The sequence below is a fragment of the Trachurus japonicus genome, chromosome 11 (genome assembly GCF_045865225.1).
Source record: "Trachurus japonicus isolate A0001 chromosome 11, Traja_1.0".
NCBI lineage: Eukaryota > Metazoa > Chordata > Actinopteri > Carangiformes > Carangidae > Trachurus > Trachurus japonicus.
In genome coordinates, this window is record NC_140917.1 from 1,595,276 (window position 1) to 1,621,079 (window position 25,804).

The 25,804-nt window shown below is 42.9% G+C and overlaps 1 protein-coding gene across 3 annotated transcripts; it reads left to right on the forward strand.

Annotated features, from left to right (window-relative positions):
• Positions 1-276: 276 nt before the first annotated feature.
• sfpq (splicing factor proline/glutamine-rich) lies at positions 277-25,804 on the forward strand. Of its 3 annotated transcripts, none has more exons than XR_015037027.1 (12): positions 277-1,202; positions 2,736-2,927; positions 3,027-3,328; positions 3,430-3,525; positions 4,545-4,741; positions 5,670-5,754; positions 5,856-5,967; positions 6,080-6,128; positions 6,996-7,102; positions 23,327-23,375; positions 24,990-25,096; positions 25,682-25,804. XR_015037027.1 is itself a non-coding variant. In XM_085790621.1 (10 exons), the coding sequence occupies exons 1-10, from the start codon at positions 399-401 to the stop codon at positions 9,920-9,922; spliced, it is 2,055 nt and encodes a 684-aa protein (XP_085646747.1). In that variant the 5' UTR covers positions 277-398; the 3' UTR covers positions 9,923-10,293. The 3 variants fall into 3 exon arrangements, 1 of the variants encoding a protein (XP_085646747.1); XR_015037028.1 differs by having other exon boundaries at positions 24,990-25,090; XM_085790621.1 differs by lacking the exons at positions 23,327-23,375; positions 24,990-25,096; positions 25,682-25,804 and adding an exon at positions 9,812-10,293.

Below are 25,804 nucleotides of genomic sequence, written 5' to 3' on the forward strand. Positions count from 1 at the left end.
GTCCCACATTAGGCGAATTCACCCTACCTGAATTGTCAATAAAATTTGCCTTAAAAAAACAAAAACTTCAGTGTATGTAAAAGAGGTATCAATGGTATCAACCATCATCAACCCATCAACGGATATCAAGAAGACCGAAAGTAAACAGGGCCACAGTGATTGGCTCTCCCCGGCCTTGTGGCCCCGCCCCCGCCGGGCAGCGGACCAATGATCGCGGCTCTCGCTGTCCTCACTGCGCCGGAGAAAGAAAGACGCTCTTCTCTTCACTCAGCCGTTAGTCGCCATTTTGAGAGGATCGACGACTAGCAGCACACGCCGGCTGGAGGTGGTTGCTACGCAGCACATTTGTTCAGTTTTTTTGTTCGTATTTTTAATAATAGTAGTTTCAACTAAAATCAATGTCTCGATTTAACAACAATCGCGGCGGACTGGGGATGAATCATTTCCAGCAGCGGAGAGGCGGCGGCGGCGGCGGCGGCCCCGGTGGCCCGATGCGGGGCGGAGTGATGGGCAGCCCGCACTTCAGGAACCATCCGTTTCAAAACCAGAACCAGAACCGGAGGGGACCAAATAATAATAATAACTTCAACAACAAACCGGGACCACAGACGACTCCCCACAAGCCACAGACCCCGTCTCTGCCCATCATCCCCCCGCCGAGCCCCGGCCCGGCGCTCACCATGAAAGGCCCGATGCAGCAGCAGCAGAAGCCGGCCACACCGCAGCAGCAGACACCGGAGCAGCGGAAGCCACCGACGACCCCTACTCCTAACGTTACTCCCACTCCTACTACTCCTACTCCTCAACCAAAGGTCCAGTCCACACCGCCGCCCAAACCTAACCTCACCTCCCCCCAGCCCAACCAGGCCAACAAGAACCAGAACCAGAACCAGAACCAGAACCAGCAGCTGAAGTCCCCGACAGCAGCCAACACCAACGGGCAGCAGAAGCCGCAGCAGCAGCCGCCACATCCGAGCCCCAAGCCCGGGCCACAGCAGCAGCAGCAGCAGGGCCACGGCCCGAAGCCCGGCCCCCACCACCACCAGGGCCCGAAGCCAGGCCCCTATCACGGCCAGAGAACAGGCCCCCACCCGGGCCAGAGGACCGGGCCCCCACAGAGGTCAGGACCGCCGCCCATGAGGCCCAAAGAGGAGCCCAGTCAGGCGGCTATGCAGGCGGACTCAATGGACGCACAAGCCGAGGTCAGTGTGCTTCTTTACTTGAATGTGTGAAACAAAAAAATTTTTTTCAATGGCGTCAACTCAACGGCCATTGTTGCTAAGCTAAGTGCTAGCTACTCACAGGCGCTGTTGTGTGTTGAGTGCGCTCGATTTGAACAACGGCCCAGTCCGAGTGGGCGGGGGTTATGTTGCAATGAATGTCGCAAGGGGTAATTCATCTTAAACCCCGCCCGCGGCTCTTTAGCCAGCGGCGGCACAAGCTGCGATGAAAACCAAGCGCACCTTACTGTAGTCGCTTTTAGCCATCCGCCATCTTGTTCTAAACCCCCCAGGGTTATATAAAACCGAGTTTTGCTTTGGTTTATAGGTTACATTTGACACCCGACAAATGTTCACGTTATGCTATATTTTACTGGTTTAATTCTCACACACCCCGCACAGTAGTTTGGCGAAATTAACTATAGGAAAAAGAAATGTAGGTCAAGTGTGTTGTTTTTCTGCTGAGCGGGTGGGGGATGGGCGGTCGGATGGTGTAATATTTATTTATTTATTTATTTATTTATTTATAGGCCTATATCCTTATTTAACCAGGAAATCCTATAGATTGATATCAGAAATCTCTTTAACAAGGGAGACCTGGCCAAGCTAACAGCACATACAAGATAGACGACAACAAACAGTAAAACAAAATGTCAGCTACTCAGACGCAGGCCACACCTGAACAATGGCATTCCTCCATCTTTTTTTTAAGCTACATCTTTATTACATTTTCAATTTATAGAAAGACACAGAAGAATATGTAGCACAAAAATGACTCAAATGTGTACAAACATACAGCACCAGGGACCATTTTTTTCATCGTGTACACACTCGGTCCATACAAAAGTACCAACAAAATGAAACAAACATGGCGGTCAGAGGGCTTCCTCAATAAAGGAACATAGTCATGAGTCCAGAGAGCAGGGGAGAAGGACCCTCACTACATTCTTTATGATACACTTAAAATTATAAATAGATATGAATGATTATAGTGAAATTACTTTTTGTAGATTATTCCAGGACCCTGGTGCATGATGTTTTAAAGGGGACATATTCTGCTCATTTCTGCTTCTTGACATGGTACCTTGATGTCTAAAAGTAATGTTAGTAACATGCTTTGGTCAGAAAAACCAAGATTGAGCACACCTGGGTTCTCTACACACCAGTTTCACAGCCCTGCTCTAAACGGTCAGTTTAGAAGCTTCGCTCTGGTAGCTGAGGTAACCATGGGAGCGAGGGCTTGAATGTTCACATCACAAGTCGGGTGAAATTAAAACGGTTTGTTAAGAGACACATTTTCTTACTATGGCAGTTTACAAAATATTGACGTAGTTGTCAAAACTGACGTTTAAGGGGTGAGGAGGCACTCTGGATACACAAATACACATACTAAAGCAATGAAAAAGTGAGTTTTGCAAAATATGACTCCCTTAAAGATGATTGGGGAATCGCTCTCCCTATTCTCAACTATTAGGAGACTGGAAAGGTTAAGAAACTGTTGTTATTGTCCTCCAGGCTGGTTTCAAGGCGACGCTGTCCATGCTGCTGAAGCCCGGTGAGAAGACGTACACACAGCGCTGTCGCCTGTTCATCGGTAACCTGCCCAGCGACATCACAGAGGAACATTTCAAGAAGCTTTTTGCCAAGTACGGAGAGCCCAGCGAGGTGTTCATCAACAAAGCCAAAGGCTTCGGGTTCATCCGCCTGGTAAGACGCCTGACTGCGAATCATCCTGTCCTGCTATTGGCTGTGATTCTGTCAGAGCAGAGCAAAACTAAAACGAGACATGTTTACGTTTTCTTGCAGGAGTCTCGTGCGCTTGCAGAGATAGCGAAGGCCGAGCTGGATGACACACCGATGAAAGGCAGACCTCTGCGTGTCCGCTTCGCCACACACTCCGCAGCCTTGTCTGTGAAGAACCTGTCGCCGTTCGTCTCCAACGAGCTCCTGGAGGAAGCGTTCTCACAGTTCGGGATGGTCGAGAGGGCCATCGTCATCGTAGACGACCGCGGGCGCTCCACAGGCAAAGGCCTCGTCGAGTTCGCCTCCAAACCTGCAGCCAGAAAGGCGCTGGACCGCTGCAACGAGGGCGTCTTCCTCCTCACCACGTAAGGAAAACAACTTTAAAAGGACATTGTTGAATTGTGTTCATACACATCCACGACAGTGCTTTAAACCTTTGCTTATTTGTCCTATTTGTCCCTCTCAGATCGCCACGGCCTGTTGTGGTTGAGCCCCTGGAGCAGTTTGATGATGAAGACGGTCTTCCAGAGAAACTGGCACAGAAAAACCCCAGATATCAGGCGTAAGAAAACTTACTATAACCTGCAAAAAACATGATGTAGATCAAACCATCCTGATGTGGAGTTGAATTCACTTCCTCGCTCTTTACGATGCATCTTGAAGTGATTGTTCAGTGAGGGGCAGATGGTGTGACGTGGGGGAGGGGCGGCTGGTGCAGGGCTGCAGCTGTTACAGATCAATATTGTGTTGGGATGACATATGTAAATGTATGTGTGTGTGAATCAAGGCACCTGGGGGGTAGAGTCATGACAATGAGCAGTGACACACACCCCCACCATCTGCAATAAGAAGCTGAATACTAATGAAGCATGAGAGAAAAGATTTTGGTGTCATAATATGAACCAGCGGTTGAAGAGGATCTCATCCTCAGACATTTTTCGACGTGTTTTCCACTCAGGCCTTTACAGAGCGTTTTGGTGGTTTCAGTGTAGAAGTGCAGGAAAGGCAAAAAAAGGAGACCGCACACTTCAGCTGCCTTATGTGCAGATTTATTAGCACATCAACAATAGTAACGTTTCGAGTGCACTGCTCTTCTTCAGACTAACTCATACAAATCAGACGCCCCATTTTTAAACCTTCTCCTGAGGGTCACATGATGAGTCACATGGTAAAGGGAATGTATAAATCATAATTTAAATCAACACCCATCAGGCCGACTGGCCGTCATAAAGATATAATAAATTAGAGGCGCCTCTTAGTAATAGGATGGATCATTTTTAAAGTCTAATATAAGGTTATCACATTTTTTACATTTTAATCATGTTTAGAGATTTAACATATTTTAGATTTAATCATATTTTAAAGTTCAATTTCCTATAACCTTGAACTAGATAAAGGACCAATCCAGACTCTTTCACAAATTTTTCACCAAGGTCACAACAAAAAAAGCTCACAAAAAAGGTCTAATGTTAAAGTCCTCATTCAGACCCTTGGGAGTTATGGTCTCCAACATGTATATATACAGTATATAGTGTAGAAGTGCAGGTAATAAACTTGATACATTTTGTCATGACTCTATAGAGAACGCGAGGAGCCTCCCCGCTTCGCCCGTCCAGGCACGTTTGAGTTTGAGTACGCCAAGAGGTGGAAGTCACTGGACGAGATGGAGAAGCAGCAGAGGCAGCAGGTGGAGAAGAACATGCGTGAAGCCAGAGAGAAGCTCAAGAGTGAGATGGAGGACGCCTTCCACGAGCACCAGGCCAATCTGCTCCGACAAGGCAAGTGAAATGGGAGTAGAGTCGGGTTTAAAAAAACCAAAAAAAACACAAGAAGGTGGAGCAGCTCAGCGTTGCAGGGTTCTTACTAAAATCAAGGCCTTAATTGGCATTAAAATGTCTTAAATCAATTTTTCCAAAGTCTTAAAAATTGTTAACACTTGGTAAGTGGTATTTTATGGTTGTAATTAGTCTCAAATCTCAAAATAATTGGTAACATTTCGACATAGAGAAGTTACAGTTACAGTTCATAAACTGTAAACAGTTTTCTTGTGTGTAACAACATCTCTGTCCCGTCTGTCCGTCCTGGGTGATGATCCCTCCTCTGTTGCTCACCCTGAGCTTTCTCCTGGTTTTCCCTGTTAAAAGGGTTTTCCATGGAGTTTTTCCTCAGTGGATGTGAGGGTCTAAGGACAGAGGATGTTGTTATGATGGGATGTAAAGCCCTTTGAGACAAACTGGTGGTAAAAACGGGCTATACTAATAAAATTGCCTTGCCTTAGTGGCTAAATTTCTCACGCCACCAGCTCCAGAGTCAGTGTTTATTTATTTTTTTCTGGACTTTTTATAATAATAATAATAATAAATTTTATTTAGAAAGCGCCTTTCACGCCACTCAAGGACACTTTACAGCAGTTAAAATCATTTATTCTGAAAGGACAGCTGGAAAGAGACACAATCCAATGTTCATGTAGCAGTCACTTTACCTTGGATCACAGAGGAAAGTGGGTCAAATTGTCCCTAACCCTACGTATGTAATTGATGTGGGGTTTTTTCTGCATTTGTGTTTATTATGAAGTCGGTCTTAAATTTAATTTCAAGTGGCTTTAAAAAAAGTCTTAAGTCTTAAATTTAACTTGGCTTAAGCTGTAGGAACCCTGTGTTGGAAGAGGTTTTTAATTAAATGGTTTGTCGTCGTGTGTCTGTGCAGATCTGCTGAGGCGGCAGGAGGAGCTGCGGCGCATGGAGGAGATGCACAATGCAGAAATGCAGAAGAGGAAGGAGATGCAGCTCAGGTGTGTGTCTGTTACTGACCCGTGTGGTTGGTTGTTGATCAGGAGTTATTATTGTCGACGCGGGTCACGTGAATAAATTGTTTTGTTCTCTGTCGCGACAGACAAGAGGAAGAGCGACGCAGACACGAGGAGGAGATGCTGCGTAAGAGGGAGATGGAGGAGCAGATGAGGCGTCAGCGCGAGGAGAACTACAGGATGGGCAACTTCATCGATGTGAGTTCATCTAACAGCAGAAAACAAAACATGCATCATATACAGTATATGTAATGAAGTTGAGCTTCTTCATGAACCGATTATTCATTATTGTCATGTCTTATTTTTACAGAGGGAGAGGGAGATGAGGATGGGTTCTGGTGGAGCTCTGGGCATGGGAGGTGAGTTCTGTTCTTGTTTCTTTGACATTATGAAAATATATAAACTGTCCATTTTTTAGAGTGACTGATAGGCAAGGTGGTTTTATGTATGTAGTGCATTTCAAACCATTGGTCAACTCAGTGTGCTTTACATAAAAGATCTGCTGGTAGTTTGTCACAGTTTGGTTTATTAAGATCCCCATTAGCTTTTGCAAAGCAGCAACTTTTCTTCCTGGGGTTTTTCATTTTCATAAGTGACAATACAAACCAGCTAACAGCACAAATACACACAAATCACCCGAGACCACACCAAACATAAAAGTTACAAGCTCCTACATTGAATCATTACAAAACATTTACTGTGTTTCCTGTCACACATAGATGCTATAACCCAAAATGAAACCAAATATTAACGACAGACCATTTTACAAATTTGAACTAATGGTCAAAATTATGAGATTAATAATAATCTCATATCATTTCATTTTAAAACTTAGCATATTTCTTTGTTGAGATAGTGTCCTGGGTAAAATGAAATAACCTCCAACAACGTGTCGAGTTGAGTAATTATGTGTCTAAGAACTGATAATCTTCTATAAAAAAATACATCGTCATTATAATATTTCTAATAAATACCATCAACAAATATGACAATATGTTCTTAACATCCAGCCACAAGAAAGTGCAACACGTGCTGCTTTGTTTTGTTGCAGTTTTCTGATGTTGGCTGGTGAATGAATGAATGAATGAATGAATGAATGAATGAATGAATACATGTTGATGAGGTGGATCATGTCTCTCACAGGGTTTTCTGATTGGCTGCATCAGCAGTTTGTTCATACATCTGTAACTTAACTGTAACTTAACCTGTTGTGCTGTTTCTGTCAGATTCGCCCTTCGGTGCGTCCAACCAGAAGTTCCCCATGGGAGGAATGGGCTTTGAGGGACAGCAGGGAATGGGACCGTCCCCAGGAGGCATGATGGGCAACGAAATGGTAACGTATCCCCTCTTTGGGACGATCAGTAGTCGATGTAGTTGTGTTGCTCGGCTTTCCTTTTGCACCGGAGAGTCTCCCGGCCGATCGTAGCCCTATAAGAGCCAGCTGGCTGAGCAGGACGATGTGTCGCCGCTGCTTTGGGAGCGGCGGCGTTCCGGTTGTTGAATGCGACAGATTCGCTGTTCCTGTTTGATAGAGTTTCTGACCGTCAGTGGCAACGAACCAAGCCCCCTCAGTCATCCTGATGCTGCCATGAGACCATCAGCCTGCACTAAAGCTCCAGCTGTAGACAGACCAGTCGCAGCCTCTCTGTAGTGGACTGACATTGCAAGCCCTGTCTCATGAGCTGGACAGGCACTTTTTCTTGAAGGAAGCAATGAATGGCATCTACTAGTATTTTTTTTCTCTCCTGTAACTCTTCACAGCGTGCTCATCCAATTTAAAAAACAAAAAACCAACACCTTTTTATACCGTGCCAGCAGTTTTGTGTATTATCCGTCTGTCCATGCGTAGAAACCCAGTTGCATATGAATGGCTATGTGTATTTTTGGGCGGCAGTGTGTAAAGCTCCTTTTGTGTTAGAAGATCTGCAGCAGGGGTGTAGTTCATCTTCAGGAGCAGCAACTCGACCTTCTCACCAGCCTCTTTTTTTGTTTTTTTTTGTAACGTGAACATCTGTAAAGGTTTTAGTGCAGGCTGATGGTCAAAGGCTTCGTCTTCAACAGATAAGTCACTCAGCAGGATGACTGGACGGGGGCGGGTGCAGCCGTGTGACTGTGTGTTTAGACCATACTGGTGAATTAGAGTGGACCAAAGCCAGAGTCCTGAGGATCTGGCAGAATCTGTACCAATGTTAGTTTTATATCTGTCAGTAAGAACAGCACCGATTGTAAAGCATTCCCATAATACCTGACATCACAGCAACCTTCGATCTTCTACATCCTGCAGTTTACTGAACCAGCATTTGTATTTGAAACACAGTCGTGTGTAATACATGTGGTGACACATCAGACTCATATCTGGTTTTCTTATAATAATTATTTAGTCTCACTTTGTTTTTAAAGCACAATGGGCCTCATTCACCAATATCTTCTTAAGAAAACCCTACGTCAGATTCATCAACGCATTTGTAAGCCTCAGAATTGTTTGCACCTGTGTTCTTATGCCATCTCCTCGTAAGTTGAGGGCGTGTGCCAGGTGAGTCTAATTAACATAGGATCAGCATAGGTAACCGCCCCATCAATGCCCATAAAAGGGCATGAGGCTGCAGGGCCGTGTGCACACAGAGACCACAGGCACTGAGCAGAGAAGTGAAGAAAAAAAAACTGATAAAGTGTCTATAATATTTTTTAAGAGACTGCAATGATTTGTCAATTATTATTATTAATATATATGATTATTAAAAACATCATAAAAGATAAGAAAATAATTCTTATTCAAATCATATAATATCATACAACTGCCGAACAAAAGAAAACACTATAATCGGTTAGTTTTGCAGAAGTCTCAGCACCTAAAAGCGTGTAAGTATACTCCTGACTGTTCATGGATTTTGTTCTTAGTTAAGAACAAATTCTGGATAAGAAAACATTCATGAATGCCACAATCTTCGTAAAACCTTCGTAAGTAGGACTTTGTGAACGGTTGGTGAATGAGGCCCATTGTTCCTTAAATTAATTTGCCTTGATTTCTGAAAAAAAAAAATGAGTTAATTTCCAGGTTCAATCCTCTCAGCGACGTTGACGTTGGCAATTCAACAGTTTCACAAAACATTAAAGTAACTAGTGCAACTTAAAGTTGCTGCCTGACAACGGTGCTCAGTATAAACATGTCATAGTTGTGCGACTGAGCACAAACACGTTGTTTAGATCCAGTTAAACACAATCGTATTCTACAGTGGCAGCACGTTAAGTTTGATGTCCGTTGATCAGTTGAAGACCGGTGTTGTAACGAAGCCGAGCTCCTCTCTGGGATCTCTGGCCTCCTGCTCCCTCTAGTCCAGCTGAACTGACACATGACGTCATGACGTGCACAGTGATGAACAAACAGCTTTGTTAGTTGTGAAAATAGTTGATCCAGATTTCCTGTGCACACTGAACTTACAGTATTTAATTTTATATATTTCTGATAGAGTTTCTGTCTTTGAGACTCAGGTTGCACATGAGAGTGTTAGTAAAGTATTGACTTGTTATCAGGGCAGTTTTCTGGAACTCAGAACTCGTTAAACTCAGAGTTTGTTATGGCGGCATCGAACATGAGTTCCACCTACAAGTAAAATAATGTAAAAACATTTGTTCATCATTTATCAATAATTTAACTTATTCATTCTAATATAAAATACATGTTGGAACAATCTGTAAGGAGTTTTGTCCTGTAGCTGTTGCCGTAGTGGGTGTAGATGTAAAGACGGTCAGCAGACCTGAGGCCAGTCAGCGCTGTAGTGTTGGCATGCTGGAGAGGCCGTCCGAGGTAGGCACTGACTAACGAACGCATTACCCTCTCTTCCTTCTCCGTATGTAACCATGGCGCCTGTGGACCTTCATATTGGAACGAACCGTTTCTTCGGATGTGTCTTCCTGCTGCTTGTTGTGTAAATCTGCTCACGATATAAAACCCAAACCACCTCTATTCCCTTTACTTCCTTATGGACATGAACTGTGTGCTCATGCACTGACCCGACCCACAAACCTTATTCCCCCCCCACAGCGCAACGAGCGCTTTGCCCAGGGCGGCCCTAGGGGGATGGGTCCTGGTAACCCCGGTTACGGCAGAGTCCGTGAGGAGTTTGACGGTCCCACTAAGAAAGCCCGTTTTTAAACGCTGCTCTTTGATGCTCCAGCAGCAACATTTGTATAGATTCTCCAACACGAACATGTTGAGTCGTATTTCCTGTATTTAAGTTTAAATTGTTGCTACGTTTTAGCCAATTTGCTCATTTTATGACAAAGTCAATATTTTCATTTTTTATTTTGTATTGTCAGTAGTATGGAAAGGTAGGTCATCAACTGACCCGGTAGTTCTTTCTGACCCATGTACAATTTTCTTTTCTAGATGTATAATGCTCTGTGAGTCGTCGTGAAGTGATGATTGTAACTTTTTTCTCAACTTTCTATGGCTGTGTTTTGTGCCATACATTTGCAGTCAAAGCATGTACCATAATAAAGATAAATTGGTTCCATCAGGACAAACCTTTAACGTTTATTCCTAAAAAAGTCAAAACAAAAAAGCTCTAAAGGCAAAAACCAATTGGTTGTTTGGACAAATGAACTGACCAGGTCTTAAAGGGTCTATGTGTTCCCTCTGCCACAGTCCTGACCCATCGCTCACTGACGCGTGAAAACCAAACCTGAAGTGGACGCTCACTGGAAACACTTCAGACTTTACTTCCCATTAAATTAAAAAAAAGTAGCAGTCCAATATACATAATGCTAATTAGGTGCATCGATAAATACTCGAATGGCACTAGTAATATGTTCAGCATCTCTGATCACGTCTAGACCAGAGGACTCCTGGTACTTAGGATTCAATTATACTGTAATTAAACTATATGTATTATTTATGCAGCTTCTAATAAATGTTGTTATTGAAGCTCCTCAGTGACCATGTTTGATGAGGAAACTCAGGAGAGCAGAAATACGACACATAGAACCTTTAAGAAGCCTGTGGTGAAGTGTGAGTGTGTGATTGTGTGTGTGCTTGTGCAAGTGGACAGACATTGGTCTCCATGGAAACATATTGTTCTCGTTATCACAATACTCAGCTGGTCCCTGACACAACAGTTGTGTGCATGTTTGTTATTGACTACGTTTACATGCAGTCGGTACGTTGAAGGATCACAGCACAGAAACCGTTACAGTTTGTGTTGTTTTCAACCATTTACACCGAACCAACCAGGCCTCTGATGGCGTCTCTACTTCCTCAATTCGATTTGATTTTCGATTTTAGGGTCACGATTCGATTCGATTCTCAATTTTTTTTCCCTTTTTCTTACAGCACAGAGGCCTGTGCTATTTTCAGACTATTCTAGTCTACCATCATTGGTTTTATTCGTCACATTTTGTACAGTAAATCTTATTTCAAAGATGGGCTACATATAAGTGATGCAATTTCCATAATGTATCACATTAGGCACTAATGGTCACATTTAAATCATTTATTTACAATATAAAGGTAACAATCCCCCAATTTTACCAACAATGCCCCCAAAAATCATGATCCAGGGGCCAAAATTGCCCCCAAGTTTTCAAAACAAATGTATTTATATCTGTACATTATCATAATTTTATTTTAATTAATTTACCGTCGCGTCTCATTATTCTCCTGATGTCGGCTTAATGTAATATAAACAAGATCCCCCTCGATCCTCTTTGACTTCGATGCTCGAGACCATGACGTGATTATCGTGACACCCCTAATTGAAACCATGACTGTAGCCGCGGTTACTAAGGCGACTGTCATCATCCAGATGTTGGATGTCCAGGGAGTTTGACAGATCGTCCTTCATAAGCTGCATGTAAACGTAGTCATGACTACAGACCGAGTCCTCGCTGAAGGAACTGGCATCGAACCGTCTCTGGATCTAGTTGCATCATTTATCTCTCAGACTGGACGTGTGTATGTGTGTAGTGCTCAGCTTCCAGAGCACCAGGAAGTAAAACAATGTTTCACAGTTTTTCTGTCTGTGGATGAACATGTCGACTTGTCAGTCAGACGCATTATTTTCTACTACCACTTTTATAGACTTTTGTGTAACAAACAAAAATGAGCAAAAATATCCAATGTGGTTTTGAAAAAAATGAAAATAAATAAAAAATCCCAAACCTGCTTAAGCAGCACTTAAAGGTCCAGGTCCTTCTTCCAGAGCTTTTGACCATTAACACCAACTAGAAACGTATTGTTCATACTGATGACTGACTCCTCCAGAGCTGTTGATCATTTGCTTTCAGAATTAAAAGCCAGTGAAACTGCACAGACGAGGCTTCACGCTTTGTTCTTATTGTGAATAATTCTGACATTTCACATTTGATTCAGTGATGAAAACAGTTTCTGTAGTTACTGTTGGTCATAAACAACCTCAGTACGTTTCTAATACTCAGCTGAGACCACAGTGTTTCCTTTTTAGTTTTCCATATCTGCTTTGGAATCATTATTGGTTATTGACCAATGAACTGGTTAACATGACATGTCTCTATATGGTACCAATGTAATCTGTGGAAATATTATGGTGAATTATTATAGTAGTGAGAGTTAACCATATTTCTCAGAGTCTGAGTTGCTCAGTAGTTTTCCAACCAGGCCTCAGCATTTAGAGTCACAAGCTTCAACATGATTTAATTACAAAGACACAAGATGTCTTCTGTTGGTCTGAAAACTCTGTTTGTTGCCGGTCCTCTGGATGTGTTTCGGCCTGCCGTCGGTTTCCAAACCGGCTTTGACGTCACAAAACCCTGATCACACTCAGAAACCTCCCTCTTCAGCAGATGAACATGGAAACAATCTCCTAGTATCAAACTCTGCAGCAGGAAGAAGTTAAACCCCCCTTCAGCATGCAGCCCATTCTGGCCCCGCCCACAGTAACCATGGCAACGCTACCTGTTCAGGTGTTACAGCCTCACTTTGGCTTCAAATGGAAACCCAGCTCTGTTGAATGACTAGCAGGCTTCATAGTAGGGCTGTTCGATTTAATAGATTTAAAATCGCAATCGCGATTATTTGGAATCTGGGCTGTGCTGAATTACCGTAATGACTGCTACCTCCTTCCTCCCATCACGCTCTCCCACTGCTCTCCTCTCCCCACACACTGGAAACAAGCATGTCGGCATTTTGCTAAGACCAGCAAGGATTTCGCTGCCAAAAAGACCAACAGCCCTTTTCCACTACACAGTTACAGCTCTCAAGATTCAAGATTCTTTATTTGTCACATGCAAAGTTAAAGTGTACACTTACAACAAGCAGTGAAATGAAGTCCTGACTACACCCCCCTCACGTTTTTAGATAGATATTTTTTAAATTAGACTCTAGGTCCATTTAAAAAGACACAAACAGCACACAAAATAGTTTGTCATTTAACAAAAAAATCGTAATCAGAAACCGATTTCTCAAAGAAGAAAATCGAGATTTTAGTTTTGGGCATAATCGAACAGCCCTACTTCATAGTTGTATGATAGAGGAGTTGGACTGAAACAGTCGGTGTAAGTATGAGACAAAGCTCATTTCATCACCTTCATTATTCTAATGATCTGCACGTCTGTTGAAAACTTCCTGAGAGACGAAGTCTGCAGAACTCGACTCCCCTTATTATTATGGTTCCTCTTCTTAGCTTCTCTTCTCCTCATGCCATTCTGTATCTCAACATCAACATCAACACTAAGTGGCTTTCTGCTCTAACTTTAAAGTCACTTACATAGTCGACTATTGTGAACAGGATGACTCCAGTGCATCCCATAGCAACACTCAAAGACCTTCTACAGACTTCTACATTTATTTGCAGTGCTTTTCTGGTGCTAATAATAATAATAATAATAATAATAATACACCCTGCACAATTAATTAATTACTATTAAAATATTCATGACTTTTGACCTGTTTATGCTAACTGCTCCAAGTGACTCTGGTGGTTTGAGCATGTGAGAACTCTGCTTGCAGCACCTGTAAGGACTTGAACACAGCCGGTGCTGATACTGTTGGATACCTGAACTGTTACGTGTGTTTGTGTTCTGTACATTTTTTCTTTAACAGGTTTAACCAGCTTTAAAGATTGTGGACTGTGGAGGGGTTTGTGGCTGTGTAGCGTGAACAATGTGTGAGTCGGCACGTTTCAGCTGCCACTGAGCACGATGTCAAAGGAACTGTGATTGCATGGCGGCCATTTTTTTTGTCATCAGTGCTTTCTGAGTCTTGTTGTACAGATTGACACTAAGGCTCAATGTGTAGTAGAAACAACTACTTGTAGATTTAACAAACGCACTGGTGAATAGGGGTGTAACGGTACACAAAAGTCACGGTTCGGTACGTACCTCGGTTCAGGGGTCACGGTTCGGTACGGTTTCGGTACAACAGACACTAATTGAATGTAATACTAAAATCTGTCTTGTGTTATAAAAGTTAAAAGAAAAAATAATACAAAATAAAACAAGTGCATTAGGAGTGTTATAATGCCATTCATTAATTCTAGAGGGAAAAAAACGTGCACTTGACAACTGGCAACTATTATTCGAATTATTAAATTATTATTATTATTAAAAAAATATTATTAAAAAACCAAAACAATAAACTGACATCAATGTTGGTTTACACAGTTAAGTTAGACTAGCAGTTACTTTGGTGATGTTTCTGGTCCTGCCTGTGTTCATAAAACATATTAGGCAGCTACACGCAAAAAACACCCAAAAAACTGAAGACTAGGTGCTGGACCAAGAAAGACACAGGTAAGGAAAAAAGGAGACCGCACACTAGTTAAAAGCTCCCGTGACAGTTTAATGTCACACACGTTTCAGGCGTCAGCCCTTCATCAGACAAAATGTGTCTGATTATAATAGTGTGCGGTCTCCTTTTCTCCTCACCTGTCTGTGTTCATGTCAAGAGGCTTAAAAGCTGCGGGATAAGTTGTTGCACACAACTTGTCTTCTTCCTTGCACCAGTGATTGACATATCGGGGTGAACATGCGCTACGTGTTTGATGCGTTTCTAGCGACGCAGCGCGCATCCGTGAAACATCGCCGACGGACTTTGTCCGGTGGACCAGTCGCGAGCATGGATGTATTATGGTCGCGAGCCGCCGCCGCCGCCGTTTGTTTCATTGAGAAGCCACAGTGACATGAATGAAGCAGACAGCTCTCCTCCTCTAACTTCACTCTCTCATCACTTCTCTTCTTCGTCTGCTATGACGGCTGCAGGCAGCTTCGAGGCTCATTACCGCCACCTGGATTCGAGTGAGGACTCGACTTTTTTAAATTTTTTTTAATATTCATTCAGACGTATTCGTCGTGTGACTGTGTGCACCGAACCGTGACCCCCGTACCGTGACGGCACGGGACGAATACATATACCGTTACACCCCTACTGGTGAACCTTCAATTGTTTATTACACCAGAATAAATCAGATTTAGAGTTACAACTTGGATTCTGTTGATACCAGATTCCCTAATCTTTGATCCAGATTCATACAGAGTAATATTCTAACGTGAGTATTTACATCTTTTATCGAATGATGTGGAAGTCATTTCTAACACTTTGTGTTTCTGATAACAACATTTTTAGTGATTTGAGAGTGAAGTCATCAGTTTCTCAGACCAGACTCAGGATCTGTAGCTTCATTTGCAAAAGTTTCTTCTGCTTCCTCTTTTAGAGGAACAATGTTTGTAGACGAGTGCCAGTGTAGTAGTTGTATTTCAGATCTCCAGCTGAAACTATTCATGCAACATGTTACTTAAATGTTGAGGATGTTCAATAACCTTGGCCATGATCAGCTTTGAGGGTTATTATAGACTTGATATTATAAAAACCTACCTTTATTAATGTAAATTTAAGTAATGTAAGTATTTCTTTAAAGTATAAGGAAGTCACAAAATTAATGAGACATTTAGAGTTAACACTGAAAGGTGATTCGTACCCGTGCAGGGAAGTTACATAGTGCAGTTTCAGCCCGCTCAGGCTGCAGCGGCAGCACCATTCATCCTATTAACCATTTTTCTACCATTGCAGTGAGTCTGGAAACATTATTTTAAGGCCGAAAAACTCCGCAATGTTACTTTAATTCCTAAAAAAAAATATTTTTCCACATTTATTAAATATGAATTAAAATATGTCCCCTTGAAGTGATACTATTGATTATGCAGAAAATGGAAAATGAGAGGGAAAAGGTAAATGGAAGTCGATACTTGAAGGTAATAACATATCTTTTGATGCCATAGGTGTGAAACTTAAGATGTTAGTTGACTCATAAACTATTGGTTTATAGTTAGATGCTGTATACACTTTTTTTTTCTTTTTCTTTTAGAAAAATTTGCATTTAAAAGTGATGGCAGTTGAATTGAGGATTTTGCTTTTTTAAAAGAAGATTTAATGAGTTTTCCTTCTCCACACAGTGTCTGAACAGGACAAGAAATAATTAATAATTGGACTGAAGTGTGAAATTGAAAACGTGTCATGTTATGTCTGTGTGTTGGTGTTGTGTACCATTTGTTTTTCTTTAACAGGTTTGACCGTCTATAAAGGTGTTGGACTATGACAAGGAAGTTTCCAAACCAAGAAATTCAAAGTCAGTGGTAACGTCAGATGTAGACATTGAAACGTTTACCTGAAGCTCCGTGTGGAGCAGATCTAATGAAGAACTGTTTCTCTAAAGATCAAAATAGATCTGTAGGATAATGAGCAGTTATTGATCGTGATAGGCTCTGGCTCTGTGGCTTGAACTACAACTTGGGAAGTTGTGAGATTTTTAACCTTCTTACTCAAGTAAAGATTGAACTGAGGTTCATGATCAGGAATTCCCCAAAACAGCAGCTCAGTTTGACTTTGCATTTTTGTTGTAAAGTGAAGTTTCCCTCAGACATCCACTGATGTCCGTTAATCTGACAGCAAGTTAAGGTGCTGGTCTCGTGTCTGAAGAAACACCTTGGTGGTTTAAGACGGTGGCAGTCTGACCACACAAGGACGTGGCTCCTATAGAGCTGTTAGCTATCTCCAGATATCATTCTGCAGCAGCAAATCTGATTTCAAAGAACAAATGTATCCTGCACCGTCCAATCTCGTTCTTTGGATGCCCAACATCATGTATTAATTATAGCTCTTGTGATAATGGTCTTCCCATGACTAAAAACATCCAGTAATGTTGTGTTTTCCTGGTCTGAAAAGGGCTGAAGTAACCAGAGCTCTTACTCGGACAGTTTTGTTAAGTTCTTGGTCTACATGTAAGACCTCATAACCTTTATGCCTCCTAACGGTGGATTATATTGGTTTGGAACAGGGATGTATCTCATGAACATTCTTTGATGGCATTACATAACGATTGTAAACAAGTTATTTTTGATTTAATTAAAAGCAGCATCAAGAACCACAACCCCAAACCAATGACACCAAGGTGGAGTCCAGAACATCCCATGATACTCTCTAACAACTGAGGCAATACAAACCTTATACCTCAACATTAGGCAAATAACACAAACATACACAACCAAAAACACAATGAAGTAAAAAGAAACGACACATTAACTACGTTGACTGAGGAACATACATTTGTAGCTAAGCTAACAGGAAAGGTAACATTAAGGAGCCAACAGCCAAGACAAATTACTGGAAACGTGTTCATCTGACTTTGTGGCTCTAAACGTTTCGCACTTTGTACCAAAAACCATCATACACATCAAACAACAAAGATGGCCGCTGCTACAGCTGTTGGTGTCATAACCATCGTACCATTGGCTTCTCTGCAAACTAGAAAGTCAACTGAATATCTATTGTAACTGCTACCGTCTCGCTAACTAACCAGTTGGAGTTGGCCATCAAAAACATTAGCCAACAGGACAAAACAACACTGACCTATTGGCTGTACGAAATATGGCCAAACTGTTGGCAAGCAACCATCTACGTACAGTGCCAAAAAAAAAAGTATATGCCGCCTTGCTGATTTCTTTCTTTTTTGCATATTTGTCACACTTAAATGTTTAAGATCATAAAACACATTTTGATATTTGATAAAGATAACCCAAGTAAATATAAAATGTCGTTTTCAAATGATGATTTCATTCATTATAGGAAAAAAGCTACCCAGACCTAGCTGGCCCTATGTGAAGAAAAAAAGTTTAATTGCCCCCCTTGTTAAATCACAAACTAGCTGTGATAAACCACATTTTTTGGAAAGTTGAGTTCAATTTCACTATCCACACCTGATCACTGCCAGAGCAGTTGAATCAAGAATCAATTCAATGAAACCTGTCTGACAAAGTGAAATAGGCTCAAGAGATCTCAAAATGCAACATCATGCAGTCGTCTCAAGGAATTCAAGAGAAAACATTGACATCTATTGGTCTGGAAAGTGTTACAAAGCCATTTCTAAAGCTTTGAGATTCCAGCGAACCCCATGGTGAGAGCCTTTATCCACCAGTGGTGAAACCCAAGAGTGTTTGACCTTGAGGTCATGAAATGATGGCCAGATGTTCTCCTTCAGGAGTTTCTGGTAGAGACCAAAATTCATGGTTCCATCATTACTCTCAAGTTCTTATGAGTCCAGTTGGTCTCTGTCCTGGTCACCCTGTGGCTCTCCCACCATCAGGAGGTCTCACCCATGTTAAAGGAGACATATTATCCCCCCTTTCCACAAATTAAAATAGTTTCCAGGTGTCTTTAAGACATATCTGTGACATGTTTTGGTCAAAATCCCCCAAGGATCAAACATCACAGCTCTTTACATCCGTTGAAAATGAACCACTGCTTGCCCCGTCCCCTCTACTAGTACCAGGTAGGGCTGGTATTATGCAAATTCGAAACCTAGTTACATCATTTTTCAGACAACTGAGGGAACAGCTTGTGAAACCAGATGGATTTCAACCTAGGGAGCCTGAACATTGCAGATTTTTTTTTGTCAATTCTCATATTTTGGGGGCCTTCAGACAGTAATATTTCCATAATATGTCCCCTTTAACCCGACTCCTGATCATAGCACATCCTGTTCAGTTCTGGTTCTTCTGACCTCGTCCTCTTTGGTTCCCGGGCCAGCTCTCCATCTTGACTCTGTGATAAGTATACCTACCCTGACCCTGACCCCTGACCCTGCCAGTAGATGTTCCTGCATGCTCTCGCCTTTACATCGCCACCAGTCCCATCCAACTCTCTGCCGTCTGGCAGCAATAGAAAGACGGTCCACCCCTTCTCCTTCCCCTTGGGAATCCTTCGACTGGCACTACAGTATTTATTCATGAGCATGTGCAGATGCCATCTCTTCCCCTCCTCCCCTCTTCCCTTCTGTCCTCCATCGCCCCCTGTTGCTGATTCCCTGGAGCTGTTGGTCCAAGCCACTGTGTTTCTATCCTGTTGACAGAGCCAGGACTGCAGGGACAGAGCCAATCGTTAAGGGATATTCACTCTTTGACATAGTGTAATAGAGTATAATTCCCTCTCCTACCTTTAACAGACTCAGAGTAACTGTACTATACACAAGCTGCTTTCCCACACATTACAGATCTAAGATTTTTCACTTTCTAGTAGAAGCTCCAAGTCTCTTGTTGCCAACACATTGACATTGATTGATGTTGAGTTTTGAGGATTAAACACTGAAACCAAAGCTTTGACACAGATGTTCTCAAACAGTTCATGTACCTGATGCTTCACATCTGAAACAAGGAAGTAACTAGTTACCAACAGTAACTAGTTACCAACACATTCTGACTTTGTTTCATTGGAGATAAAAGAAAGCGAAACCAAAGCTTTGACTTTGATATATGTTTTTAGTTTTAGTTCATAGTCAACAGTTGTTCAAAGGCCTAAAGACACCGTCCACATCTTTACTCAGCGACCGACCTGAGGCAGGAAGTCCCACGCACCTTAGGACTGACGAGAGGAGAGGATGGCATGTCGTGTGTGTTTCTTTGTGTGAGCGTGTGTTTTCATGTGTTTGGGGGAACGTGAGGTGTGTTAGCCGCTGTCAGCCAGCTTGTCAGAGACAGGCTGCCCGGTCCACAGTACACGCTCCTCTCTGCAGTTGGGTTACTATGACGATGAGTACCGTAGTTCTGCAGAAGTCAGTGGACAGTAAAGCCTGGACTTGTTTGCTCTGCAGCCAGAGGTATGCTTACACAGATCAGCCGAACACGTAAGGTAAGTGTCCCATCCATGTTTATAATACAAGATGCTTAGTTCTCCTCTGTAACGTCACTCTTCTTCCCCACGTCGCCGCTCCGCTCAGAGCGACGTCCACAGGGCTTCTGGCATCACACTGCAAAAACAATGGCATCACAGTGCAGATCTGTCCTTCAACCTCTCTGTGTGTGGGTGTAGCAACGTATCACAGCCTGTGCAGTGTGTGTGTGTGTGTGTGTGTGTGGTTGTAGTACTTTGGCTTCTTCTGTATGTGTGCATGAAAACAGCTGACTGGAAGGCTGAGCCACTGGTTCAACACCGTTTTCAAAACGCAGATGTGATCATCTCAGGCCTGAATCCTGACACACGGCTTCTACTGCAACATGGTTTTTATTTTATTTTTTATACTTTGCAACTATTAAATCAGCTCTGTAACGAACTCACAGGTGACCAGACGCTGTGTGCAAACAGTAACGGGTTTGAGTTGGACATAAAACCCAGATATCACGACGTCTTTCCACTGTAACTCTATAACAAACCTCTTTGTTTGTGCTGTTCAGTCCGACATCAGAAATAATTTCTGGTTTGGTTCTTTTCATCTGACAAACACCTGAAGCTACTTCTAGTTTCTCATACATACAAACCTTCCAAGCAACTGACTCCTCAACTAATTAAAAAGAGAATTTAAAGGAGACATATTATGCCCTCTTTCCCACAAATTAAAGTAGTTCCCAGGTGTCTTAAAGACATGTCTGTGACATGCTTTGGTCAAAATCCCCCAAGGATCAAACATCACAGCTCTTTTTCCTCTCTAAACAGCCCTGTTCACAACGGCTGGTTTCAGTGTCTGCCCCTTTAAATGCAAATGAACCACTGCTTGCCCCGCCCCCTTTTACTGCTACCAAGTAGAGGTGGGATTATGCAAATTTGAAACCTAGTAACATTGGAAGACAACTGAGAGAACAGCTCGTGAAACCACAAGGATTTCAACCTAGGGAGCCTGAAAATGACTGGGGGCCGGAAACGAAGCCAAACCTTCAAAACGTGACATTACCATAATATGTCCCCTTTAAATCAGACACCATGACTTGTTTTAAAGTGAGAAAACCCTCAGAAAAGTCTTGAAGTCTGCAGGTGAGCGGCAGCAGCCTCTACTGGTCGTCACGGCTACGTCCCAGTTCACTACCAGCACTCAGAGATCACACAGTTGTAGTTGTGTAACTTCAAACAGCAGCAACACTTTGTCTCTGTGTGTAACATCAGTGTCTGTGGTGCCGGTCGGGACCAGGACGTCTGGCGGGGGGGAGGGAGGCGGGGTCAGAGCAGTTTGATGAACTTGGATCAGTTTGTGTGTTTGGTGTGAACGTGATGTTTCTCTGTTGACGGATGGAAAATATTCCAACTGATAACGACTGAACTCTTTGTCTCACAGCTGCAGTTGTACCAAAAATATCCTGTGATTTACCGTCACCTGAACGTCTACACATCTATGACCTGATCACTAGTCAACTATCACAACAGACGAGTGTCGTATGAGTAGAAAACAGCTGATTATCAGTAAGTCTGAACAGAATAAGAGACGAGGTGAATCCATTGATGAAAACAACCTGAAGTTTGTTACTGAAGCTTCGTCTGCAGGTTAAACAGATATAATAGTTCTTCAGAACCACTGGTACCAAATGTTGCTCCATGAGTCGTAGCTCAGTCCAACCTGAACACACCGACATGATGCACATGTTTTTTTAGCGTTTAGATTTCTCATCTTTAGAGTCTGTTGTGATTCAACGTCCATATAACAGTTTGTAAATCAGTCGTAGCAGCAGAATCTCCAGTTTCTCTGTAGTCGACTTGGAGCCTCCAGTGGTTTTTACTCTGCAGTCCAAATGTAAACCAGGTTTCTTCCTTCATGTTTCCATCCACACAGTCCTGTGAGCTGTCGTTAGGAAACGTAAACACTGATCAGAACGACCACACACAGTCAAAGTGTGTGCGTATGTGTGTGTAAACGTGTAGCTGCTCGTTGTCGGAGGAAAAGCAGCGATGTGTTTTCTCCTCCTCCTCTCTCTGGCCTCTGTTCTCTCCTTCCTCCTCTGCTCTCAGTCCAGTTGTCAGTTTGCTGCTCGTACAGTTTCCCTCCGTCCAACAGCAGCAGCAGCAGCAGAACGCCACCTCGCCTGTTGTTGCCCGTCGGTAGGAGAGTTGTCTGACTTTACGGTTCACGAGCGTTTGACGAAGAGGAAACTTGAGTGTGACTCGGCCCCTGGAGGCAGCGCTGCATCCGTCTGCACTGTGATCCATTTCAGCCCTCTGATTGGCCACAAAGATTCATTTCAAATGTCCCGTCTCAGAGTGTGATGCCAGAACGACCCTCTCCCCCCCCCCCCCTCGGGCCTCGGACCCCCGGTCTAACCGAGCAGCCTCAGCACCAGGTCTGGCTGCTGCTGTGACGCTGTGAAGCGGCTTCATGTGGTCTGGGACCAGAACTCTGTCTCGTCTCAACCTACCACTCAGTGTGATGATGATGATGATGCTGCCTCTGTGTAACTGTGTAACTCCTCTACCTGAGCTGTCAGACCACACACACACACACACACACACACATTACACAACACACACATCAAAGCTGCGTTCACACCGGACCTTTTGTATTTCGAACGAGCGACGAGTTTACATGTTAAAGGGACAACGAGGAGTTTCTATTTGGTTATAAAAAGTCTGATATTAATGTGGATGAATCTACGTTACCACTTGTTAATGGTCCATTTTAGATAAATCTATGGTTTTGTCTCTATGGTTATTTTGTTATTATTAGTGGTGGTGGAAATGCTGGGCGAGCTGACCAGCGTTTCTTTACTTTCGGTTTCGTGGCGAGTCATGAGAATAACGCCGCCGTATGAATCTCCGTTTATGGTGGGAACTACGACGGTATGTGATCGTCTTCCAACCTCTGACTTTAATTCTTGATGAATGAAAACATGAGTCTGTCTTGCACCGGTCAAAGAATTTCACCGTGCGGAGGCTCATAAATGTAGTGTGGAAACAAAACTCCTCGTTGTCCCTTTAAGTGAATGCAAACGAGCGATTGAGCCTTTAATCACCCAGGTGAAAAAACGCTGGGGCTCAGAGCGACGGAGCGTTTTTTTTTGGAGCAATACGAGCGACAGGGACAAAAACAAAAGGTCCGGTGTGAACGCAGCTTTACAGATTTACTGGTAATGCATGTTGACATCATAACATCATAACCTGTTTACACTTTTAATCTCCAACCAACCACACACACACACATACAGACAAACACACATGACACATCCTGTTGTGTCTGTGAAGGTGAAACCTCTGGTTGTCTATTACAGACACTTCAGTCAGTAACAGTTGTGCTGCTCCTCAGTTCCCTGCCAGACTCTCATTGTTTCTCTCTCACCACAGGAGCCTCGACCGGCCGGAGGAGGCTGACGGCCCGCCGCCCACACACACGGTGAGACACACACACACACACACACACAAGAGAAAATGCACTAACAATTAAGAAGTTTAAAATTTAACTTCAGGGTTCCTACGCAAGTATGGAATTTGATTTTATACATTTCCAGGTCTGGAAAAGTATGGAAAATGGAAACTATTGTATCCACCTTCAGCTCTTTAAATGCCAGTTTGAAATCTTCAAACTGGGATTTAAAGGATTAAAATCCTGAAAATGTATCAACATTTGGTAGTTTTGAGCAGAGCTGAAGTGGTTTAAGAGATTTATGCAACAAAAAAGGCAGAAAACAATATTGGTATATGATTTTATAGCATTTCTTTTGTGTGTCCAAAAATGCACACACAAAAGAAAAAATTGGAGGAACCCACAAGGGTTAAACACCACAGCAGCGTTTAATGGGAGTGGACGGATCTCAGGCTGTTTACATCCCACAAAACCACAACTTTTTTTTCTACAGACATTTGGATTCCAGCTCCGTTTACAAACATGTCCTCTGTCTTGAAGTAAACAAACTCCTCGGTGTGTTTGAAGCCATCTGACGCTGTCTGTGGAAAAAGTTGTGGTTTTGTGCGATGTAAACAGCCTGAGATCCGTCTGCTACCATTAAACGCTGCCGTGGTAAAAAGAAAACCTTTAGATTCATTCTTTAAAGTGAAACTTTTTTTTTCATGTCTTGCCTCACTCCCGAGTCCATGACCAGCAGATAGACACCATCCTTTCGACTGTGCGTGCAGTAACAAGGGAGATAGAGCCGTATCGCCGTAATTAGCTTAGCTCAAACACTGGAAGTGTATGGGTAGTGTTAGCCTGCCTCCACCTAAAGTCGCTAATTAGCTTAGCTCAAACACTGGAAGTGTATGGGTAGTGTTAGCCTCCCTCCTACCCGAGTCAGAAGCTGATTTCATTTTAGCTCTAAACTCTGTAAATATATCACTTTATCAACATTTCAAACATGTTTAGGCGAGAAAGTAGCCGTTTAGATCAGCAGTGTGTCGTTAATTTGTCTAAATACCAGCTGTTTACAATTTTGTTCGGACGAAATTTGGCGCTGCTCAAGCTAGCCGTTGTGACCAACGCACTTCCGGTTACTTTCACAAAATAAAACACCCGTTGCCCTTTACATACAGAAAACCATGACGATAGAATTTGTGCTTTTACTTTGAAATAGGAAGCTAACCTACCCTCGATGTAGCTAGCTTGAACCAAAATAAACCGTCTTTGCTTGAACCCTCCGTTTTGACCGATCTGGTCCCGTTAGCGGCATTTGACCGCTCAAGATGACTTACCGGAGAGTTTTGTCAGCTCTGAGACGAAGATCGGCCCGCCGGTTTCCGTTTAGAGTTGCTGAAGAGTTTCTCTGATGACTTTAGGTGGAGGCAGGCTAACACTACCCATACACTTCCAGTGTTTGAGCTAAGCTAATTACGGCGATACAGCTCTATCTCCCTTGTTACTGCACGCACAGTGGAAATAATGGTGTCTATGCATCCTGTGGTTTTCAGAATAAGAGTCTCTTCCTACATCCTGTGGTTTTCAGAATAAGAGTCTCCCTGCTGTTTGTGTCACTTTAACGTCTCAGTAACTGTTGTTTTTCTCTTTGTTTTGCAGGTTACATGAAGACTGAAGTCTGATAAAATAACCCGAGCTGCAGACGACTCAGAGAGAGAGAGAGAGAGACTGCACGGTGGAGACGTCAGGACGACCTCCATGTGAGTGTCACCAGCAGCTGTTATTAACTCATTGAGTGCCAACCACGTAATTTCTCATATTTCGTTCCCATGCGTTGAGTGCCAAAAATGCAATTTTACATTTTTTGCTTTAAATTATGAAACTAGACACTTTAAACACACCTTACGTGTAAATTTGGGGACTCTACGACAAGTAGAACTGAAATAGATGACGATCAAAAACTCATGACAGCTCATGATCTGGAAGTTTTCATCATAACTTGGCTGCATGTGGATGCAGCAGCTGCTCTTCTCTAGAAAAAAAGCAGGGATTTTGGTGAAACCCAGCCATGTTTAGCTTGAGTTTTCTCAGGAACAGAGGCACGTAGAAACAAACGGTTTGTGGTCATTTGAAGCAGAAAGTTTCACCTTTCAAATGAGCCACAGTATGTGTTGGTGGCAATAATATAGAATACACTGTGGCTCTACAAAAATCGTCAAAAATGGTCTAAATTGCCGGTACACTTGACTAAAACTTTGGAAAGGAGCGCAGCACTCAATGAGTTAATATCATATGTGAAACAGATAAATATGATGTCAGAGTAACCATCTCTTTTATCTCTGTGTCTTCAGAGCAGCAGCTGATGCAGCAGGAGTCGTCCAGCAGGGGGCGACTGTCTGTGGCCAGAGGACAGACGGACAGACGCAGAGTTTACTGTTCACCTGGAGGGTTTTATAATAAATAAAATCTGAGAA